Source organism: Symphalangus syndactylus, chromosome 6 (genome assembly GCF_028878055.3).
Source record: "Symphalangus syndactylus isolate Jambi chromosome 6, NHGRI_mSymSyn1-v2.1_pri, whole genome shotgun sequence".
Classification (NCBI taxonomy): domain Eukaryota; kingdom Metazoa; phylum Chordata; class Mammalia; order Primates; family Hylobatidae; genus Symphalangus; species Symphalangus syndactylus.
In genome coordinates this window covers 82,329,567-82,354,915 of record NC_072428.2, presented here as the reverse complement: position 1 = coordinate 82,354,915, position 25,349 = coordinate 82,329,567, and the positions used below count along the sequence as shown (strand labels likewise).

General features: G+C 40.8%; 1 protein-coding gene across 2 annotated transcripts in view; it reads left to right on the top strand.

Moving 5' to 3' along the window:
• Positions 1-25,349, top strand: part of MAML2 (mastermind like transcriptional coactivator 2) — a 371,294-nt gene that overhangs the window by 238,880 nt on the left and 107,065 nt on the right. For both annotated transcript variants that reach the window (XM_055283362.2, XM_063642052.1), the window contains exon 2: positions 8,520-10,151. In XM_055283362.2, the coding sequence (XP_055139337.1) occupies positions 8,520-10,151 (1,632 nt within the window). The remainder of the gene's footprint in view (positions 1-8,519; positions 10,152-25,349) is intronic.

Sequence of the window (25,349 nt, the reverse complement as noted above, 5' to 3'; positions counted from 1 at the left end):
TGTCTGCCTCGGCCTCCCAAAGTGCTGGGATTACAGGTGTGAGCCACCATGCCTGGCTGAAAACAATGTTTTAAGAGCAATGTTCTGGGATCTTTTTGAGCTTTAGCTACATGGTTCTTTCATTAACCTATGACGTAGGCACCCTTATAGAATATACAGCTGGTGCTAAATAAGTATCTGTTGAATGAATGGGTAAACAAATTCAATGTTACAGATGAGGAGAAAAAAATCTGGTTTTGTTACCTTCATTTCCTCTTTTTCTAGCACATGCGTTGTCCATAGGATAGTCAAGATGACAGTGGAAAGTGTCAGACCAGCCTAAGGTTCAAGTTCATCTCTTTTACTGAAAAAGAGCTGCCAGTGATGGAGCTCTGCTCTGAGCTTGGAAATAACGCTGGTGCTTTACATGCATGTTGCTAATCCCCACTAAAACCCTGAGACATGGGGTATTATTGTCCATATCATACAGGTAAGGTAAGTGACTAGTTTAGACTTGTACAGTAAGTAGGAACAGAGAAGCATTTGGAACCCAGGTTTATTGGCAGTTGAGTCTTGTGCCCTTTCTAGATCCCACAGCTTCCCATTTATCTTGATAAGAGAAGATGTCTGCCTCTCCGAGGTAGTGTTGCACTGGTTCCCTTCTCCTTCTGCTCAATGACTATTTTGTTGGTTAAAGATAAACTTGGAACATTCTCCACAGGGAAGTGATGGAAGTGTCCACGCTGACAAAATGCTATCATGAAATGCCTTTTTTCTGCCCTGTAATGATGAGTGTTTCTGAGGCAAATTCCAAGTCGTTGAGTTACTCTTCCACAAGCCAACCATTAAATCTAAGAAAGGGGAGGTGGGGAAGGGATCAAATTAATTTTGAATACAGGAGAGCTTGGTATTGAGTACCTTCAGAAGGGCAGTATGTTGACTTCTTTTCTCTATATAGAACCTGAATTTGCATTGCTCCTGCTTCTATATAAAGCTTTATCTTGGGCTTCATAAAGAGTAGCTATTTGGGGCTAGGCACAGTGGCTCACAGCTGTAATCCCAACACTTTGGGAGATCAAGGCAGGAGGATACCTTGAGTCCAGGAGTTCCAGACTACCCTGGGCAACATAGTGAGACTCCTTCTCTACAAAAAAATTTAAAATTAGCCAAGTGTGTTGTCACTTGCCTGTAGTCCCAGCTACTCCAGTGGCTGAGGGGAAAGGATCAGTTAAGCCTGGGAAGTTGAGACTGCAGTGAGCCAAGATTGTGCCGCTACACTCCAGCCTGGATGACAGAACCAGATCCTGTTTCAGAAAAAAAAATAAAAAGCATTTTGACTCAAATAGTCACATTTCTCAGGGTCCAAACCTTATGGAACAAAGTTATGGAACAAATTTTCTAGAAAGATCTAATATGCCTCCTCTGACCCTTACACTAAAAACAACAACAAAAAGCCTGGGTGTGGTGACTCATGCCTGTAATCCCACCACTTTGGGAGGCCGAGGTGGGCAGATCACTTGAGGTCGGGAGTTCAAGACCAGCCTGACCAACATGGTGAAACCCTGTCTCTACTAAAAATACAAAAATTAGCCAGATGTGGTGGTGCACATCTGTAATCCCAGCTACTCGGGAGGCTGAGGCAGGAGAATCGCATGAACCCGGGAGGCGGAGGTTGCAGTGAGCCAAGATCGTGCCACTGCACTCCAGCCTGGGCGAGAGAGTAAGACTCCATCTCGAGAAAAAAAAAAAAAAGAAAGAAAAACAACAACAACAACAAAAAACCCTAAAACATAAAACAACAAAAAAACAAAAAAACCTCACATGTTTTCTTGAAGGAGTGAAAGTACGAGTTACTGAAATTCATAAGGAAGCATGCCTGGCTCCATGTCTGCTCCAGTGCTTTCACCCAGGAAGGGCATGGAGTCCAGATGGGGCTTCAACTTGCATCCCAGCTTTGCAGTCCCGTCAGGAGGCTCAACAACACTTTGTGTCCATCACAAAGCTTCACACACCCCTTCACTTCTGGTTCACATGAGTGACAATACATTTTCTTCACAGTTCCAGTTCTCAGGGCTTCACATTCTCGTGACTTCTGAGTTGAAAGGAAAATAATCAATGGGCAGGTATGGTGGCTCACGCTTGTAATCTCTATAACCTTTGGGAGGCTGAAGCAGGAGGATTGCTAGAGCCCAGGAGTTCAAGACCAGCCTGGGCAACATGGCAATACTGCATCTCTACTAAAAAATGTATAAAAATGTCTTTAAAAAAGTAAAAACAAAAGGTAAATAATCACTGAAGCAAAATTCTGGTGGAACAATTAATGCTTGTGAATTTGGTATGAAAATATTCCCCACAACCCACAACCTCCTTTTTAGCATTGTTTTACTGCTCCCGCTCAATAATTAGAAGGATCCCATTTCCCAGGCACTGAGGTCAACGAATAATTATTAAAACACCTAGAATATGCCCAGCATTGTGGTAGGTACTGAAAGAAACTTGAAGAAGTATAAGGCAATGAATGCCCACCCTCAAAGAGCTTAAAATCTGGTTGGGCAAACCTAATTACTGTGTGGCCGTAAAATAATATCTAGTAATACAGGGAAGCTAAGAACTTGATAGGGCCAAATAAGAAGTGAAGGTTCTTTCTGTTTTTAGTAAAAGCCTGATAATCCTATTTTGTGCTGGTACTGGAAAGGCAGGAAGGAATTACTCTCACCTCCAAGTACTTGAGGAGCTAGAATTTCCTATTCCTGGATCCTAAACATTTTTACTTCAAGAATCAAATCAAGAGTCATATATTATCTTTCGGATTGGTCTCTTTCTAATGTTATCTATCCCCAATCCTATCTCTAATCAGCCATGAGTAAAATAGCCCAAGGAAAGTTTACAGATGATGGAACAAAGATATTCCCTTGAGTATGTAGGCAGTGGCAGATTTGGTTCTTGTGTTTATGCCTGGTTGAGAAAGACAGAAGTCTACTTGGGGTGAAAAAAAGTGACCTATGGACTGAATTGTTACCTTTGTGTGGCACATTCCCTGTTTCTAGGGCAGCACCGGAGACAAAGAATGCATTTATTTTGTGGAAAGGGATAGGGGACAGGGGAAGAAACAGAAACCAGAGGATTGTGCAATAATGGCATTTTCAAATCCCTCCAGAAAGTTTATGTTTCAAGTCTTTTGGAAAAGTGAAGCATAGCTGCTTAAAAAGAAGCAGTTTACTGAGGACCCCAGCCCCAGTTCTGCTGTGCTGGATTTTCCTTGTTCCTAGGCGTTCTCATACCTTCAACCCCAGCTGTTGGGGCAGGCAGGCTACTATGTCTAGACCTTGCCCTAGACAGGCCTATGCCTTTCCCCAGCAGAGACCGCAGGCCTCAAATAGTATCTAGATGCCCAAATGGAAGAATGAGAACAAGGACGGGAGTGAAAAGAAACAGTTTGCTGGATCTCAGCAAAAGAAAGTACAGTGATTTCTGTGTCATCTGCAAACCAGACTAGACTTGCCTTGTTGAAAATCATTCCCAAAACAAGCCCCTTCCTCAGATGGCCAGTGAAAGGGTGATATTAAATGCACAGTCTCATGAATTAAACACAATTGTGTGGCACAGATTTATCATGCAAAATAAAAAATGCTTCTTACCCACCTAGGTAGTAGAAAAAGTGCAAAGATTGAGTGTAGTGCTGATTGGAAGCCTTTACATCCTGCTGCTGGCTTAATCGTCTGCATATTTTCCCTCATGCCAGGGATGATTTGATAGGATATGGTTCAGAACTCTCTCCGGTGCTTAGTAAATCTTTTTGACTGACCGAATGACCTTTTGTCTCTTTCCTCTCCTATATTGGAGCCTCGGGAGTGATGGCCTGAACTTTCACCATCAACTTCCCACCAGTGATGTCATCATTCTCTCCTTGCCATCCAACCCCCTGTGTCCCGAATGCCCTTACCCCTGCCCTGTGCTCATAAGGCATCTTCATTCTATTGGCCTTTTGTCTTGGCTGTCTGGGCTCTCTGTGTCCAGCACACTGTCAGCATTTGGCAAGGTAGAGGCTGAAAGGGAAGAGAGCAGTATGGCTAGTGGTTCAGAATTAGGACTTTGGAACCAGACATGTCTGGGCTGGCATCCTGCCTCCATATCTTTACTGTGTAATCTTAATGTCAGGAACCTCAATTTTTTCACTTATGAAATGGGGATATAAGAACACAAGCCTCAGAGAGCCATGAGATTAAACAAGAACTTAATGCCACAGAGTGCCTGTCTAGAATAAGCATTCAGTACACAATAGTTAAGAGGTGAGAGGCTTTCATAGAACATAGGTGCTCTTGCCTTTGAAGCCCCTTATTCCTTAAAAAATATTAAAAATTGTATTTTATGACCATGTTGGCAAAAATATAAATTAATATATATTGAAACAGTTCTTTAACCTAAAATCTTATTTTTTTCCTTCTGTTCTATAACTGTTGTGAGCCCTGGGCACTGTGTGTCCCATGCCTAATGGGTAGGTCAGCCCTTGGGTGAAAGATTTGTTTTGGAGATCCTTCCCTTTACCTTTCCAGTATCATTAACTGTTTTCAGGAAGATTCAGGCCCTGCAGCCCCTCAGGACATTACTGCCCTAATATTTCTCCTTTTCCCCCTTCTCTTTTCTCCCAGCCACCCAAAAGGTCCACAGTGTGGAGCTCCAAACTCCCATCGTCCTGCCCCCATCCTTCTCTATTTAAACCCTTGCCTTTATTCCCCACCATTCCCCTGATTAGGTCTTGTTCCCTTTGGGCTTTATTCTTGTTCTGGTAAGTTGGCATTGAATTTTCTCATAAACTATTCCTCCTTGAGGTATTATCGACTGTATTCCTCCTCTGTTGCTTCTGGAGTATTTGCGTCTTGAGAGACTCTATACCATAGTTCAAACCCATGTATCTAATGGAATAATTTTAGTCCAGCAAAGGAGATATTTCACAGCAAAAAGTGATCCTTGAGAATCATTTAGATTGTATGGTGCTGGTGCCAGTAGCTTAGTGCCTACAGCATGTAGCCATTCAGTGGGTCTTGGTGATATAACTAGATTAGAAACTTCTAGAAGGCAGGGTACAGCCTATCCCCAAAATTCTCTTGGTAAATTATCATGCCCAATGAAGTTTTGATGGGTGTCTTTTATCCTAATGGAATCACACATAACTTCTTCTGTCCCCCATCTTAAGGAATCCCTCCAGCTGTGCTTGGTGGTGACCTTACACCACCACACATAGTGCCTGGAACACAAACTTCCCTCCTTTAGTGCGTGTTATTTTCTGGCTTTGGGCAGGATAATGATCGCAGAGATAATCCCATTTATAAAGGAGAAGAAAACTATGGCCCAGAAAAATGGAGTATTTTCCCTGAAGTAACAAAGCAAGTTAATGGAAGAATCAGGACGAGATCCCTGGCTTCCTGAAGACACAGGTGTAGGTACAATTTACCTCTGTCAGGGCCTAGGGTGTCACTTACTACAGAACACAGGCTGTGCAGTGGGAAAGCGTGGTTTGATTCCTGACTTCATTGCTTACTCTGTCTGTCCTTTGACAAGATACTCAACCTCTAAACCTGTTTTCTCATCTGCAAAATGGGGGAAGGGAAGAAATAATATCAACTTTATAGAGTTGTGAAGATTCTGAGAGTTGTGAGAATTAAATAAGATTATCCACATAAAGTGCTTAGTACAATATCTCACACGCAGGTCTTCAATAAATGACTCATTATTATACAATTATCACTAATTCTATTACTGTCTCTACACTCCTCATAGCCTAAAGAAAGTGTGAGTGCTGTTTCCCAGAGCGCATACTGCACTGCCCAGGGAGTGGCCAGAGCAGTGAGAGAATCTGGCTGAACAGGTTTTTTCAAAGCAGTGGAAAATAAATCAAAGGTGATAACCCAAATTTGGAAAAAGAATGTACTCCTTTGTTTGTTCTTTCCTAGTTGTGAAAGAACCTTCAAAATGCAATTTATGCTGAAATAAATCAGAAGCAACATGACTGACTCTCTCTGGTCTGTGTTCTTCCTGACCCCATGAGGATAGACAGTGGTAACTTTGAGTTTCTGCTGGATGTGGTAATAGATGACCATGTTCTGTGATGATGTCTACACCAGTGACTGGACAAGATTAGGAGTCAGCAAATCATGCAGAGACAGCAGAGATGTGGGGCGAGGGGAAGCTTCACACCCAGGTACAAAGCATGCCTAGCCCTTTGCTGCAAATTGTTCATCACTAAATGTGAAGTCTCAGGGAACTTTGTTAGAACTCTTGGTTGAAAGTAACAGATGCCCAATTTGTGTTAGCTTAAGCAATAGGGAAATTCATTATAAAGATTCCATAGTGTATCAAAGAAAACAAGCAGAGCTGACCTGGGATTGGAGACAAGCCCCCGAATGATATTAAAACGTGTCTCTCCTCAGCTTCATTCTTCTCTCTTTCTACAGATTTGCTTCCTCTATGGCTCTAGTTAACATAATGGAACAACACCTCACAAGTTTTGTAGATACAGCCACCTAAAGAGAGCCTGGTCTCACTTTCTCCAAATCCAAAATTCCCATGGAAGGGAGTAATCGCCCTGCCTTGGGTCAGGTTCCTTTCTCTGATTACCAATCAGCAATGATGTAAGGTTAAAATCTGTTGTACCAACATGACACATTCACCGTAACTATTTACCACCTGTGAGTGAGCAAAACCACAGATAAGGGATGATTGAAACAAGTATTGATGAGCCAGATGACAAAAAGCAGGTTTTTCCCACCCAGCTCTATACTGCATCCTGGCCATTCCCATATTCCTCATCATTTTACCTGAAATCTAGGATGTCTCTCTAGTTACTGCCCCTGGCCCCTTTATACTAGGTTGACCCTAGCCCTAAACAAGCTAATTAGAGCATGTTAGAGTGTAAATGACATAGGCTTCAGAACCACACAAACCTTGAGTTAAAGCCCACTTGCTAGCTGTGTGACCCTGGGCAAGTTACTTAGTCTCTCTGAGTATTGGTTTCCTTATTTATAAATTAAGGGTAATAATACCTTTCTAATGGGATTGTTGTGCAGATTAAGGGAAATAAAGTAACCATATTCAAGTGTTTGGTATGTAATATATACTCAGTTATGTTAATTTCCTTTTCTTGATTAGTCTACCTAGAAATCTTCAGGCAGATGAGAGAGTAGCCATAAGTGAAAAGAGAAGAAAGGAGAAGTGATAGAATTTTCTATCTAGGAAATGTTTTCTTTGCCTCAGGTATTTTACAATTATGCTGAGCAAACACTGAATAATTTCAGTGGGTCTGCAGCACTGGGAAAGCCACACTTTGATAGGTAAGGTCTCTCACTTTAGAGACGAATCAACAAGGATATGAGGATGAATGATGAATGCTTTATGTTTCTTTTTAATTTATTAGTGTGCTTATATGGCCCTTAAGCCTTTCTCTGTAAATTTTAAGGCTCATAAAGTATATTCTGATTGCTAGGTTGTGAATGAAGTACTTCAACATTCATGAAAAACTTAAACATGTTGCTGTTTAGACATGCTCCCCTTTCAGAATGTAGTAAGCCATACTTTTTCTATAAATTGTTGTTTATTGAGTTGTTACTATAACAGGCACTTTCTAAACTTTTATATGCATTATCTCATCCCTTCCTATGAGTTAAGTGCTATTGTCCCCATTTTCTGGATGAGAAAATTGAGGCTCAGGTAAGTTGCCGAGGTCACATGGCACCCAGTGACAGAATTGGCACTTGAGCTCAGTTTAGTCTGCTTCCAGAGCCTAAGCAATTAACACTTTTGTTTTGGTAACGAGATTTAGTTACAGGAAACAGAAGCAATGAATTCCCAGGAAAATCAGTGCTTAAAGTATCTCATATGAGAAATGATCATCTCATGGCTTTTGTGTGTCCACATAAGGTTGCTACATAGGCCTGGATACAAAGCAGTGGAATTGCAGGAAGAAAAATAGATGAAAAATAACAGGGTATCTCCTTGGACCTGAGAACTATTCTAATTACTCACTTAGAGGATAATAGTGATGAAGGGGTTGGGTCTGTGAAAAAAAAAAGAAACTAGAGATTTGGTCCCAGCTTTAGACTTGTGAGTGTTTTCTATCTTGCTTAAAACTGTGCACACTCTGATCATCTGTAGCTGCAAGGAGTTGTGTGTGCATGCATGTGGAATATTTTGGCCTGCTCCAGAAAATAACAATGCTTTAATCTTAGGTACTGTGAATAACTTCTTATGATATTCGAAGGAATCTTTATCCATTGACTTATGAACCACTCATGGGAACCACTGATCTCTAACCTAATTGACCTGCTCCTCCAGAAATATTTTATTTTGTTTTGTTTGTGCTACTGAGAGTTTTATTATATTCCAGAATGTGCTTCATTTGTGCTCTCTTTGTGCCATTTTTTTTTAAAAAAACTGAATCTTGTGTGTAAATAGAAGAAACATTTAAATATCACATCACTTTTTGTGAGAAGCATAATTGGATTAATATCTCTTATTTTTCCTTTTTATTCCCTTCTGTCTTTCAGCTCCAGGGTTCCTTGAAAAGAAAACAGGTAGTTAACCTATCTCCTGCCAACAGCAAGCGACCCAATGGCTTTGTGGACAACTCGTTTCTTGATATCAAAAGAATTCGTGTTGGGGAGAATCTCTCTGCAGGACAAGGTGGCCTCCAAATAAACAATGGACAAAGTCAGATTATGCCAGGGACCTTGCCTATGAGCCAAGCACCCCTGCGAAAGACTAACACTCTGCCATCCCATACACATTCTCCTGGCAATGGCCTGTTTAACATGGGCTTAAAGGAGGTAAAGAAGGAGCCAGGAGAGACTCTGTCTTGCAGTAAGCACATGGATGGCCAAATGACCCAAGAGAATATTTTTCCTAATAGGTACGGAGATGACCCTGGAGAACAACTGATGGATCCTGAGCTGCAGGAACTGTTCAATGAACTGACCAACATATCTGTGCCTCCCATGAGTGACCTTGAACTGGAGAACATGATCAATGCCACCATAAAGCAGGATGACCCATTTAACATTGACTTGGGTCAGCAAAGCCAGAGGAGCACACCTAGGCCCTCCTTACCCATGGAGAAAATAGTGATCAAAAGTGAATACTCACCAGGCCTGACTCAGGGCCCCTCAGGCTCTCCTCAGCTGAGGCCCCCGTCAGCTGGCCCCACATTCTCCATGGCCAACTCTGCCCTCTCCAGTTCGTCTCCAATCCCTTCAGTCCCTCAGAGCCAGGCTCAGCCTCAGACAGGCTCAGGAGCAAGCCGGGCCCTGCCAAGCTGGCAGGAAGTATCCCATGCCCAGCAGCTCAAACAGATAGCTGCTAATCGTCAGCAGCATGCCCGGATGCAGCAGCACCAGCAGCAGCACCAGCCTACAAACTGGTCAGCCTTGCCCTCTTCTGCTGGACCATCACCAGGTCCATTTGGGCAGGAGAAAATCCCCAGCCCTTCTTTTGGTCAGCAGACATTCAGCCCACAGAGCTCCCCCATGTCTGGGGTAGCTGGTGGCAGCGGCCAGTCGAAAGTAATGGCTAACTACATGTACAAGGCCGGCCCCTCAGCTCAGGGGGGGCACCTGGATGTGCTCATGCAGCAAAAGCCTCAGGATCTCAGTCGAAGTTTTATTAACAACCCACACCCAGCCATGGAGCCCCGTCAGGGCAACACCAAGCCTTTGTTTCATTTTAACTCAGATCAAGCAAACCAGCAGATGCCTTCTGTTTTGCCTTCCCAGAACAAGCCTTCTCTCCTACACTACACCCAACAGCAACAGCAGCAGCAGCAGCAGCAGCAGCAGCAACAACAACAACAGCAGCAGCAGCAGCAGCAGCAACAGCAACAACAGCAGAGTTCAATTTCAGCTCAACAACAGCAACAGCAACAGCAGCAGAGCTCAATTTCAGCCCAACAACAGCAGCAGCAGCAACAGCAGCAGCAACAGCAGCAGCAGCAGCAGCAGCAGCAACAACAACAGCAGCAACAGCAGCAGCAGCAACAACAACCATCTTCTCAGCCCGCCCAATCTCTACCAAGCCAGCCTTTGCTAAGATCACCTTTGCCACTTCAGCAAAAGCTCCTACTTCAGCAAATGCAGAATCAGCCCATCGCAGGAATGGGATACCAAGTCTCCCAACAACAGAGACAGGTAAGGGCTCTACTACTCCAAATACAGAGTTCCCAGAGACCATTTAGCTTGATCTTTATGCTTTGGTTACCATTATGTTTGTATTGGGACAAGATCAAGACCAAAGACAGTAGTGGTCTTGATGGAGTCATATGAAGACTTCATAAAGCCTGGTTCATTGAGGGCATCTAGAGGCAAGGGCTAGTACTTCCTTGTAGAGCATTAGTGTCATTGTGACCTGTAATGATCAAAGGTTCTTGCTTACTCAGAATAGAGCATTATAATGTACGCCGTTAGTTACATATCCCGTTGTCAATCAGATGGTCCTTTATCCAAGCAGTAAATTAGTCATTAAGTCAATGTGCACTTGCTGAGTACCTACCACGTGCAAGATGTTGTTATTATGCTGAGTATTGGAATAAAGCTGGAGGTGGGATTGAGTATTAAATGACTGATCTATACCTGCACCAACCAACTGGAATATCTAAATGCCCAATCCATCATAATGATCTTACGATGCCTCCCCGTGATGCATGTGGACTGAATATCAGCCTGAAATAAAACATGATCCCTGTCTGCAAGCACAGTAAGGAAAGGGAGACAGGATTTTTAAACTACCACTTCAATACTGGGTAGAAAGAATAATGATATGAGAGCACAGAGTTTGGGTATCTTACCCGGCAAAGGGAAATCAGGGAAGGCTTCTGGAAAACTAATGTCTGAGTTAAGTGTTAAAAGATGAAATTATCACGACTACAGATAAAAAAAATCTCTGGTTACCTTATGTCCTTTGGTTAACATAAAACAGAGGTTTATTCCACCCCAAACGTGAACAATATGAAGACACAGCTCTGTGCCTCCAGAGCACATATTGATGAGTAAGTCCTGATCCCCAGGGAACCTGAAAGAAAAAACTCTTTCTGGAAGGAAGGAAGGAACTTTGAATATTGCTTTGTGCGTGTAATTTGACAGGTCTATGTTATCTGTCTAAGCACAAAGACAGCACATTATATGTCAAAAAATTATCTCAGGACAGTGCGATGGTGCAGAGCCTAATTCCAATAACATTCCTAGAGTAGTTTTCGTGGCTATTGCCCAGAAAAGAATGCCACAAACACCACAAACTCTGTCCAAGCTAACCTTTGCCCTAGATATTGGCCAGGAGAACACCAGACTCAATGAGGATTCAAAAGTTATGCACTAAGGACAGCTTTCAGCCGTTTTCCACTTAAGAAGTGGGTTTTTAAAAAATTATAGATTATGGAGAATGGACTTGGAGTAGACACACATATATATATATATACACATTTTTTTTTTTTTTACAAAATTTCTTTTTTAACCCAGGCAATTTTGGGAGCGTTTAAAAATAAGTTGTAGAACTATTTTCTAATGCTATATGTAGGCACTTTGATTTGGATGAATGTAGGTTCAAATTCTTACTCTGACAGTCTTAGCTGTGTCACCTCAAGGGACTCACTGAACTTCTCTAAGCCTATTTCCTCACCTATCAATAGGAGTGAAAAGAAAATCTCCTAGGAATGTATTGAAAATAAAATGAGGTAATTCTCAGTCCAGAGTCTAGAATAAGTTGATTACTATTATGATTATGGAAAGAGCCGTAAATCACCAAAATGTTATTTTTAAACAAGCACTGCTATTATATAGGAGAGGCATTGGAGTAAATCCCAAATTCTAACATAACCAGTATTGGAGAAATAAATAAAAGAGAATTATCCCTAATTTTTCACTATCCAGCAGCTTGAGTATATTGCAGTTTACCCTTTCTAGGCCCAGACTTCTGACCATAAAAATGGAAATTATAAATAATGAGATAGCAATGAGTTAGCATTTATAACCGGCATGACTTCTGCCTCCGTTACTTGTGGCATCTCATTTCATCCGTATGAGGGAAATACCATTATTTCCATGTTACAGGTAAGAGAATTGAGGCACAGAGAGGTTCAATAGCTTTCCCAAGTTCACATAGATACTGAGTAGCAGCTGCAGCATTCTGATGATCTGCTTTGGAGCCTATACTTTCAGCCACTAGGATCTACAGCTCACAGGTAGGATTTGCTGGAATCCTAGATCATTGTGGAATTCTTAAAAAGAATATTCTTCTAATGTTGAGCCCTACTTACATAATCTACATAGTAGATTTAAGTCCTTTGGGATAAAAACATATCCTAAATCTCTATTCTTTAGAGATGCTAAAGAAATTTTATATACACACACACACACGCATCTGTGTGACTGTTAGCCCTCCTGAGGGTAAACATTATGGAGTTAACCAAAATAAACAATTTACAACAGGAAATATATATCTTTTTTTTTTTTTTTTTTTGAGATTGAGTCTCACTCTGTCGCCCAGGCTGGAGTGCAGTGGCTTGATCTCGGCTCACTGCAACTTCCACTTCCCAGGTTCAAGCGATTCTCCTGCCTCAGCCTCCTGAGTAGCTCGGATTACAGGCAGGCATCACCACGCCTGGCTAATTTTTATATTTTTAATAGAGAGTGGGTTTCACCAAGTTGGCCATGCTGGTCTAGAACTCCTGAGCTAGTGATCCGCCCTCCTCGGCCTTCCAAAGTGCTGGGATTACAGGCGTGAGCCACCACGTGGAAATATATATCTTTGGTTCCCCATCAGTCCTTTTCTGGGAGCCTCCCTGCCACCTCCAACATCCTCTGGTCTGTTTCTGGACATACTGCTGATATCAGCAACTGTAAACCATATTCCCGACCTTTTAGTCCCCACCTGAGTTTCTAGGACCCAAGCACACCAATGGGTGCTGATGGCCAAATCAACAAACATCTTCCAATGCCTTAGATAATTTTTTACATTCTCCTAGGGCATATGACATATATGATACAGAGGTAATTTTCATCTCTTCCAAAAGGCCCTTAAAAAGTGGTGGAAATGTGGCAGCATTTCAAGTTAAGGGCCTCTCTTCGATACAGGGAGTAGCCACCCATTTAAAGCTTTATCCCAGCTTTATAGACTGAACCACATTGTCCCTTTCAGATCAATAATTCTATAACATATGATCCCAAAATCATGTGGCTGAGTTTTAAGCAAGTATACTACAGCTGTGTAGTCAAGTAAGTATTGCCCTTTGGAAAGCATTCACATTTAGGAGGGAAGTGTACACATTCTGATAATGATGCTGTTGTTCAATACAGCTATAGAATTTTCTCTGGGGATTGTCTCTAGGGCTTATAGCACATTTGGTAGATTATTACCAACACAGTAACATTCATCCTATCAGGGCAATTTTTGCAAACAGTCAAGTCAGGTAATGCTGCTTTGGGTCAAAACCAAGGGGTAACTATGATGTGACAAGGCTGCATTGCAAGTGGGGTGTGTGAGCTTTCTCTGAAGGCAGTTAAAGAAAGTGAGCTCCTTCTCAAGATGTTAATTTTGGGAAGGAACTTGTATTTGATATACATACTTCTAAGGTTATTCTGATTCTCATTGTCTCATCCAGTGTGTTGGCATGTATTCTTAACTCAGAGAGAGTAGTTTTAACTCTTCCATCTATAAAAGACGGTACACATGTCTATTCTCATTCCAGGACAGCTAAATCTCTGTTACTGATGACCAAAGTCATGGGTAGGGTAAAGGATTTGGAATTAAGCAACTCTTAAATGTATCAACTGAAACATCTTAAAGGAAAACACTAGTCATGTATTTTTTTTTTTTCTGCTTGTCATACTCACTTTGTGTCAAACATGGGACTGTTTACTATGGGATTTGTTACTTGAAGCTCTTTAGCCTGGTGGAAATCTTGGTTCTCTGCTACAAATTGGTAGACTAAATTTGTTGATCAGTTGCTTGCAGCTCACCTCATAGATGTGCAAGGTGACTTTCCTTTACCTGTCAGAACTCTGAACCCAGACAGGTCTACATTTGCAGCTAGAGACTGAATGTGGGCAATTCCTATGCCTCTTCTCTTTTACTGTGTACCACCTCTATTTTCCTACAGGTAAATGATGCCTGAGAGATGGATGCTGCATAATAAAATTGTTTAATAAATCCTTATTGCTCCATGCTTGGGGTGGTTTTAAGTAATCTCTTCTCCAGAGACTGGGAGAACAAATGCTATTTGGTGTTTTACAAAATGTCTATAGCAGACTCTTGTCTTGCTAATATTTGTAGCTTGGCACATGGAGATACCTCTTGGCTATAATTTTCTTCCCTTCCTGATTTGAGGATTATGGGAGAGGGCAAGACGGGGATGCAATGCATGCATTTCTGATTTATCTTCAAGTCAGTGAACACTTATTTAAGTTGTGAAAGAGTTATTGGCTGATCAGGGCTCATGAGGGTTTAAGCCAAAAGTGCTTACCTCTTGAACCAAAAAGTGATCTTTTTCAGAGCTATATAATCAGTCACCAAAAAGTGTGAATTTTTTTCTAACATTGGATCCATGCAACTCAAGTGGATTCTATATTTGGTTTAGAATTCTCTCATATCTAAAACTTCTTGGAGGGAAGGCAGCCAGTGAATGGATGGTTTGTTATGACTGAAACATAAATTTGTACATTGCCTCTTTAGTTTAAAGCCAAGTTCCTCAATCATATATTAATAACCTCACTCTACTCTCTCTTCCTAGCCAAGCTTATCCTTCACTACACCATATCAACCCTTGGTGTAAATCAGGCACATCTCCTAATGTTCTCTGCCCCACTTCTTTAAGGTAGTATTGTATATATCTAATCTTAAGGATGAACACACAGAAAATTTTTTCCAAATTGGCCTGGGTGACAGTGGGGAAATCAATGTAACTCTCATATGCTGACAATACCTCTAAATCCTTATAATTGTCCAATGAAAGGGCCAGAGAAGAAATAGAAATCTTGTATCAGCTGGAAATGCCTTTTCCAATGGGAAAATAATCATGAATTCAGTGTTTTGCAATAATACGATATCCAAGCCACTCCTTTGCTGGATCCTAGAAGGGTCACCCAGTTAGGCTGGTGCCACAGTTTGGGTTCATAGGCTAGAAGAATAGGTTAGAGGATGTCAGGAGCCTGGAGGGCCAAAGCAAAACCAAGCCAAAGTCCTAAAAAAGCTGAGAAACAAAATTTTTCAGTATATTCAGAACCAAGAAGGAGGCTAAAAAACTGGTGACATACCTGCAGTCAAGGGTAAATATAATGACATGAAATCTATAGTGAAGATGGGATAGAGACTCAAGAGATGCTAGGTGATCACTGCAAATGACTCTTCACCATTTGATGATTTCTTTATAACTCACCTTGGCTGAGTCTTGGCAAAAGGGAACAAGGTCGATATAGACATACTGTGGGTTGTCAATGGGAGGCCAGGAGCATTATGTTTACATTTTCATTTTATTTTTGATATTTCACCATTTATCTTTTAAGTTTACTAAGGAAAGAAAAATTTATCTTTAATACTCCATGAAACTAGTGCTTGACCAGAATGTAGAGTGAATTTCCAGATACATATGTTGATATAATTAGTATTGAAGAATCATAATTGGAAAATTAGCAGGAGGAACTTGGTGTCTTTTTTGTTCTTTTGTCGTTATTCTGTTGGTTGGTTGGTTGGTTGGTTGGTTGGTTGGTTTTAACATTAGCACTAACTCTGTGCCATATACAAATAACTCAAATGGTAGCGATAATCAACCATTTTTCACAGGTGAGGACACTGATGCTCAGAAAGATCAAATCACTTGCTCAGGGTTATAGTTAGTAATTAGCCTGATTTTACAGTCAGGGCTCATAATTACTATGCTGCCTAAATTAAGGAAATAGGTAGAGGTGGTTTGGGTTGTGCTGTCAGGGCCTTCTTTATGATATATGTTTGAAATTTCACTGCTTTCTACAGTCCCAGGCAAAATCACCACTTTGGGAAAAATTTAGGTCGGTTCCAACGTAAGGAGAGATCTTCAGTCAAATTCACACTGACCTTGCCTTATCTGAATCCACAGATCTCTCAGTTTCCTGATCTGCCTACCAGGAGCCATGAACTTACTGAATATTGCTCCATTCTTAGCTCTGGCTAAGCTTCTATTCACTTGTTTGAAACCATATTTATTTTGTGCCTGCTATTTGCCAAGCACAGTTCTGGATTACTGATGCTACACCTGAGATCAAATAAGAAATTGTGGTGCAGTAATGAAAGCATAAAATTTTCAAAGTTTTTTAAAAATTAAATAATCAGATTGTTTTCAAATTGAGCTATTTTCATCATATTGCAGGCATATTCTTGTTTCTGTTGCTAGGCTGATTTGCTGCTGGGCTTCTTCATACCTCTGTTCCCAGATTAAAATGGGAAAAAAAAAACAAGGAAGTGAGAATGCAGTTTAATTTTTAAAGCAAACATTTCTGGAGTTTTGTTAAGTATTTTACATAATAAAGAAAATTCATTCATTCTCTTTCTCTTTAACATCATCCATTCAAATTTAAGAATTTTTCAGGATCACTGTTAGAGTTTCACAATGGGATGAAACCATAATTCTTGCCTTCACTCATTCATATGATGAAAATGTATTGAGCACCTACAATGTGCCAGGAACTGGGGATTAAAAGATTAAATGACCCCCTTCATACCCATATAATCTCAAAGATCAGGAAAACATGGTTCCTTCCCTGGCTGAACTTTTGATCTGAAGGAGGTATCTGTCCTTATTACTTTGTGAATTCCCATTGGGTAATTACATTACATTTTCTCAATCCTTAACAATCCATTCTATATAAGAAGTGAGCAAAAATTGTGTGGGCATTTCCCCTAAGTCAACAAATTTCATTTTAAACATGTTATTTTAACCTTTCACAGAATAAAACTCTTTTTGCTGGATATTCTACTTTATTTTCTATTTTGTTATCCTAGTATGTAATAGCTCAGAGCACAATGGAGTGAATTTGTGTAAAGCAACAACTAACTCCTCTTTCCCTCAATAAAGAAATAAACACAATAACAAGAAGAACATGTTAGCCTTGGGATCATAATACATACGGTTCAACTCCACAGTTAGGGGAATGGCTTCTATTATTCTCATTCCAAGGTCTTTGTCTGTGTGTCACATCCATCAATAAGAGCTGTGCATTTAAAGCATTAGTGGGTAAGTTAGCCTGTTGAATACCAAGTTTCCAACTAGGGAAAGAAAGGGTGTAGGGTTAAGAAATAGATTTGAACCTGGAAATGGAAATGCAAGAGGGTTAATGGAAAATCTGACAGATATTTAACTGTAATGTGCATTAATGTAGGTGACTCAAACAATCCCCTTTGCACTCATTCTAATTAGTTTTGCCTTTTCTAATCAGATGTCAGTTGTTATCAGTTTGGTAGAAGGGGGTGGTGGTTCTTTTTGTGAAATCCAAAGGAGGCAAAAACCCATTTAGCCAGTTCACTAATCAGTAAATTTGCACATTAATGGTTAATTAAAGTTAGGCACAAAGACTTGAGATTCAGAAGGTGTTTACTATAAGGAGTTCTGGGTTTCAAACAGAAGACCGTACAAATGTTTAGACTAGTAGGATCAGAGAAGTGTAATGTCAGTGAATCATCTTAACTCTTTTACATTGTGTCTCAAGCAGGAGAAACCAAACTTAAACACACACACACACACACATACGCACAGCCTAGGCAGCTCTCTGGATACTAATTAGAGAACTCTGGCTGAATGTTTGCATTTGATGCAATGAATCTGAACAATAAAGTGGTGCCTAATTCTCCAAGCAATAAATTAAGCTGAACATAATAGAGGGAAGCCAATGACTGCTTCCCTGTGCATCCTGCTAAATCAAGTTTTCAAGATCCTCGATGATGAAAGAATGGGGGTGGTTGACCTGTTTCCCCTTCATTCTACTGTGAGTTCTCTCCACCCTTAACCACTAGCATTTTCCACAGTTTGCTTTTCACAGGCTCTTAAGTTCAGCTCCACCTTTATGAAACATGAATTTCATAAACAGGGAGCTTACTAGGTCCTGCTTGGTAGTCCACAGGTCTGTGTGGGTGAGCACAGGAGTGTTTGTATCCCACTTTCTGGTCTTTGGCTCACATCTCTACTCTGTGACTCTGAGTCTTTGTCCAGTTCTTTCTCCCCTTGGCTGTACTCTCTCTTCTTTGACCCTTTCCCTACAGACCAATTTTGAACTAGCCTCTTTTCCCTGACTGTCTTGAGACTGTTTCATCGCAGGCCTTGAAAGGTGGAGGGGTGGGGACATGTAGCCGCTGGAGTTATTATTGGCAACAGTGGTGAAGGGACGTTCCCATGCTGGGAAGAGGCATGAGGCTAATAAGCTGGCCAGCCCATCTCCAAGTCCCCCAGTCTCTGGATGGACATACCCTTGGGCAAAACATATCCAGAACAGCTTCTGACCATTGTTCCTGCTTGCTTCTCGTGCTTGCTAACTGGCCTGCCTCCTTCCAGTCTTGCCGACATGAAACCAGAGTGAGCATTCTAAAATAGGAATTTGACCATGTCATCACCTGCATAAAACATTTAAATGGCCTTCATTTTCTCAGAAGAAAGTCCAGCTCCATAGGGAGCTTATAAAGCCCTGTATGATCTGAATCCTGCCAAGGTCTCCAAAGTCATTGGTTTTCATTCCCAGCCTTTCTCTTCCCTTGACTCCTACCCATTCACCCATCCTCTCCCCAAACTCATATACACTCTGCACTTAGCAACCTTCATAATAAATGTCCTCCAGTTCCTGAGAAGTGTCATGCTTTCTTTCACCCCCAGGTCTTCAAATATGCTGTTCCTTCTGCCTGGAACACTCTTCTGCTCTACTCAGCTTGGCTAACCTAATCCTAAACTTTCTTCAGTCTCAGCTAAGACATCATTTCCCCCAGAAGGTTTCCCTGGTCTCCTAATATGGATTAGCTCCCATCCTATATGGTCTGGTAGCTCCCTCTTCTTCTCTTTGAGCATGTATTACCTCTCGTATATCTTTGTTCTTGTGAATCTCCCCCAACTAGACTGCAAGCTAGTTGAATACAGGGGTTGCATCTGTCTTATTCACCAATGTATTCCAACCCCTAACACATCTACTATGTTGCAGGGACCCAAAACTTAGTTGTTGAACAAGTGGACAAATAAATTATACCATTGACTTTTCGTCCTTTCTTCTGTTCTGGAGATTTAAGAGCTCATCCCCTCCCCCAACAGAAGTTAGGAACAGGAGCTGGCACTTCCACCTTCCTCCATACCAAGTCTGCCCTCTAAACACCATTTGCCCATGGACCTAGTCTTAGTTTGAGTCCTAGTCCTTCCAGTTCTAGTTGTCAGAGCTTGAAAGCAGAGAATTCCCTCTCAGTTGCCCCATGGATCAAATCTATGAGATGTAATTCTGAAGAGGCCCTATTGATGGGGGCTGGACTGGCCTATATGCTGGGGAAATCATATGGGTAAAAGTAAAGTAAGAGAGTTTCATTGAGGATACTCCAAGTGACTTTTTTTCTCTCATCCTGAAGGCAACGGAAAGTCATGAAAAAAACTGCATAGGTTGTTTATAAGCAGAAGTATAACTTGTACCTGGCAAAAGGTAATTGCTTGATTCAAATGCATTGAATGTCAGTGAATCAAAATTGCTCTTTAGAAAAGTCACTCTAGTAGCAGGATAAAGAACACACTGGAGGGGGGCAGCTCCTGCCGATGTCAGAATGTCAAGAATTTACCCGTCCTCTTTCTCATTGTCTCCCTTGCACCCTACGTGCCACTTCTCAGAGGCCGACACTGAACTTTAGCTCTTGCTCCAGAAGATGTACTCCACCAATCATTGTATCTTACATCTTTACTCTCTCCTTTCTATCTTCAATCATGCTCAAACCCCAGCATTCTTCAAAAATGACTTTCATTAAATCTTGTACCCCTTTGAGCCCCGTTTTGAACCAGGCTCCGAACCTTTGTAGTCAGCATACTTCCTCTCTCCCTTCCCAGGTGCTACTGCTGACACCACTGCATGACCGTCCACATCTCTGCCTCCACTGCTGCTGCCTTCATGCTTTGATACTGTAATTCTCCTTTTTACCTCCTTCTTTCCAGGTACCTTGTCCCTCCAGATGGTAGCTGGACAGTGTGTCTAAGCAATTCTGCCTTGCTCCATACTCCTTAGGGATGAGGCCAGTAACTGGCATTCTAGTTATCTCTATTGCTTTTGCCAGGCCTCCTTCCTGGAATTGCAGCTTTACCCCAGATCCAATCATTTCCTGGGGCTCGACCTCACAGCATCAGCTCTCCTCCCTATGAATGCCTTTTGCCCTACCACTGTCTGATCCCTACTGGCTGTAACATCCTGTCCACCTTCGTAGGCAGTTCTGCTGGTATCTTGGAACCCCAACCCTTCACTCTCTCCATCCCCTTCCCTGAGTGTCCATGTTGCTATAGCAACGTGTTTTCATGAAACAAAGTTAGTTTCTTCTCCCTCTAGTACCCACAGCACAGTGCAAACCTTTCAGTATAGTTCTTACCTGTATTATAATTTTGTTTAGGTCTCTGGTCCACTGAACTGTGAACTCCTGGAGGGTTGGGACCATGATATTTCTTTTTCCCCTCTCTGAACTCACAAAGCATTTTGCATCTCTCATTACATTCGTTGCTTTCTACCTTGAATTGTAGTTAAGTCCATACCTTAACCCCTCTACTAGACTTCAAGCTCCTTGAAACCATGTCTGTGTGTAACTGATCTTTGTACCACCAAGGGCAAACACAGTGCCCAAGAGAAAGTGTCAATATACAGGCAAAGAGAAAAAGGCAGGACAAAGGAAAGAAAGAAGTTATGTGATGGGGGTGTGTGTATATGTAGGCTGTATAATCTTGAAATCAAAGAAAATGAAATGGGTTTGAATAATTTTATATGAATTTAAATGTAAAATATACATTATTGATAATTTGTATATTACTTCAAAAATGTTGTAAATATCTTCATGTCCATGTGACTCTGGCCAAGTTACTTAAATTCCCTGAAACTAAGCTGTGTCATCTGTAAAATGAGAATCACAATACCTATTTTTCAGGATTGTTGAAAATGTTCCATGGTGCATGAAATAACCCATGAGATATACAACAAACACAAGGCCTGCGCCTTGAAGGCAATTGACAAACGTTAGTTTGTTTCTCTTTGCAGGTAACACCCTCCGATAAAATAATACAAATTAAATGTTAGTAGACATTGCAATGGGTGATTTTCAAAACTGAGCTGTCATTTAACTCTGAGTTTCCAAGCAACTAAGGTCAAAAGGAAGTACGTGGGAATGCAGAAGTTTTTTTTGTAAGTATATGAAAACCACACACATTCATTAAATGGAGACAAATTTTTCCTGGAAATAAATTCAAACGTACATTTATCATCAGGGGAATTAGGTAACTTGATGGACATCTTCTACTGGAAATTTTGGAAAGACATCTTGACACTGTTGACTTTGATGTTTCTGTTTTTAAGCTGCATTATAAAATCTTATATGAATATTATGAATATTCATATTCATAATGAATATTATACTTGAATTCAGTATTATACTTTAATGCAGTAAAGGCTTTCCTCCAGGAAGCTGAGATAATGTGGTTATAGGTACAATGTTTTCTGAAGATGTAGTTCAATAGTTTTCACACTTTCTTTCAGCACGAACACTTCTTTCATCCCTTATCCTCTTCCCGACTCCCTCACCCCCTGCCTTTTCAGGATTTTCCTAAGGCATCTCCCAGAACTTTAAGTTCCTTCAGGACAGTTTGCAAACCAGTGTTCTAGCTTAACCCATGAATAGGGGATATAGACCTTGTAGGAATGCATAATTAAAATGCCCGTTATATTGCCTCACTCAAATATCAGTTTTCTCAAATGAGTCTCTGGCAAACCCATGCATTATGTAAAACGCATTAGACCTGAGGAGTGTCTACCTCAGAATCAGGTTCAGGTTTCAGGGACAGCTTTCTGAAACCTTTCAATATGTGATAATCTTACTCCTGCAGATAGAACAAAACTATGAACTCCAGGTATGACGCCTGCACTTCCCAGACTAAACTCATTCAAAATCGCCATGAAAAGAAATAATTCAGCAATTGGTGTAGTTATTTATCATTCGGCAAATACTTAATCATTGCCTATATGTGGCAAACCATGCCAACTGCTATGAGAAATGTAATAACTGGGGTATGCTGTGTGGTAGGAAGAGCATGGGAATGAGAGACGTAACACAGGAAGTCTGAACCCAAACTTGCTGCTAAGGATTTTACCTTGAGTCATCAGGCCTTGCTCACTGCCTTTGTTACAACTTTATTCTATTATTTTGAATTTTATAATTCCAAAATGCAATTACTGTCTTCATGTTTAAATTTGAGTCTTACCTTTATCAAAGTAACACGTAAACATAGTTTAAAAAGACAAATCATGTTAAAATGCAAAAGCTATCCCCTGGCCCCTTTTCCCTCACTCTTTTCAGTCTCAAGAGGAAACCACTTTCATCATTTTTAGTTGCTTCTCCTGGTATTTACCATTATGTACCTAAATGCGTCCATACCTGATACCTCTTGATTTATTAATTTTAGGCCGTATCCATTACATCTTATTATAGTAGATGAAGATTTTAGTTCTAGTTTCAACCCTTTCTTTCTCTCCCCTTTTGCCACAATATAGTCAGATAAAAAATTTAGATAAGTGTTTTCAGAATTTGTGAAGAGATAAATAGTGTTTACTGCTGAGATAAGCAGTATACTATAATTATAGTTCTTATCCAGGGGTCATATACCTAACTTTTCTTTCATTTGTGAAATTTCCTTACATCTCTGGCTGTCTTCTCATACCATCTAACAGCTCTGTGAAACATTTCTCAATATGTTTTCCACACTGATACCTCTCATCTCCACAGGAGCCCTCTGTCCCCAGCCACAGCCTTAATGGGTATTCCCTAGGCCTGCTGATACAGCTGTCGTCCTACGACTTCCTGCCACCATACTTAGAATCTCTTCACTCCTTTCCTTGATCAGGTTCCCTGTTTCTGGATCCCTTTTGTCCTCTATTTGTTTGTTTACTCTCTCATTTTGTTGCATTTCATCTGATGGTCGTTTCCTGACCAAGGGTGTGTGAAGGGGAAAGTGTTAGAAGCTTCCTAGGTGTCTTCGGTGCCACAGAGTATGCAAAGAAGGGATAAGGAGCTAAGCCTCATTTATTGAGCACCTACTATATGCCAAGTGCTTTCTCCATGACGTTTCTAGGAAATAGAAATAATTTTCTCCTCTTTGCAGATGAAGTGGTTGAGAGTAGGGTGGCTTAGTAATTTGCTTAAGGTTAAGTAGGTGGCAGAACTGGAATCCAGATCGATGTTTATCTGATTCTTGCCATTCTCCACACACTGCATCTCTCAGCAAAAAAGCTTAAATACACAATCCTTGCCCTCAAGGAATTTGCTCAATCATGTGTTTAATCCAATGTCAGATAATTGTTATTTTTCTGGGCCAATTTTCTCTCTTTTTACACGTGTATGTAATATACATGTGTATGTATATAATTTAAGTCGGGTTAAAGACTTAAATTATTTTCATAATCCCAAGGACATCAAGTTTTATTATTAAATTTTCCATGAAATTCTAAAGTAGTTATTTCTAAAGGAGATTTCAGATTTTTATTCCCCTATTTACTAGGTATTAGGCAATTAGAGTCTGATCTGGTTACAAATGAAAATACGTTGGTGGTTTTGCCCTTCTTTCTAGTGGATTTTGGTTTCTATAATAATCAGTTCATTTGCTGACATTTATCACATTTAGCTCCTGCCTAAAGGACATTCAGAATTACAGGTGGAAAATTCACTACGTAGAAGGAATGAAGCACACTTCTTACTGTTTACTGTACCAGCAGACTACTCCAAGCTCCACACCTCGAAATTTGAATTGATATCCTTGTTGGAAGCAAAGCAGAATAGTAAGCACAAAGAGTAGAGACATAGGAAAGGATTTAAAATGAATGAAAGAAGGTAGAATCATTGCTTTTTAGTGGATAATTTACCGACAGGTCTCATGTGCAAGCACCAACGGTACCATTGATGTGTTCCATTTATGCTGGCACAGCTGAAGCCCTCTGATTGCTTTTCTCACCTAGACATGGCTCTCATTAATCAAGGGAAGTTGCATGGACTAGAACAAGAAGACAGTTCTGTCGACACACTTCCAGTACTGTTCTCTAGCAGCATTTGGTTCCTGTTCCAGTATCATTGCTCTCAGAAGCAGAAGCCCTTTCATTTAGTTAGAAATTAGCAGTAGATACCTGCTCTCTGAACCGTCTCTAATTTTGAGTGTTGAGTTCCAGAAATTAATTTTCAATTTAGTTGTTTGGCATTTCTGGTACAGTTTTTCCTGTAGGAACAATTTAAAGAAAGTGCATTAAGTCCTCTTGCTAGCCTATCCAAAGTCTGTTTGACTTGTATGACATTGAACTATCTATGATTGAACTATCCATGATAACACAGTGTACTATCCATGATTTCTAGAATATTATATTCTTTTAAAAAGAAGAGATGTGTTCAGTGTACACTGATTGAGCCAGGCATGGTGGTGGAATGAGAAATACAATCTATTTAGTGAAATGGAGAATTGCAGGACGAGGGAAATGTAAGTCCCAGATGTGCACAGAGCACTTTGCTATGGAAACCACAGAGAAGGGGCGTCCACCTCAGCCTGGCTCCAGGTTCGAAATGGAGAGACTATGAGCATTTTCAGCTGCACTCTCATAGAAGAGAGGAACAATCCTTCAGACGAGGGGAAGATGGAAAAGGAGATTGTCCAGAACAACACCTGGGAGGGAGCACAGAGCTCTTCATTCCCAGGGGTTCTTTATAGCATGAACATTTACAGTGTAGGTACTGCCCAAATGCCCATCCACACCAGTGTTGGGGACTGAATTTTGTTTATTTCATTTATCAAGATATAATAGTTTTGAGTCATCACTTGTATTTCTATAGCCTATAAAAAGAGCACCAGACAAAACAGGGCCCATGACCGCTGCAGCCACACCCAGAGTCTTCACCATGCTGTACTGTGGACTCCACATCAGACCTGGGAGGCAGGACTCAGTGGATGAGGCTGTGTTTTGCATTTCTGAGTACAGTCCACAAAATGGTTTGCTTCTGAAAAAGCAGTAGTAGTCTTACATCCAAGATTATTCCTAAAATAAAGTTTCGACCCACATATATGATGAAATTGAAACTGCCTACATTGTCAAAGCCAGAAAGAAAGTAAAAAAGATAGGGTAGGCCAGCCG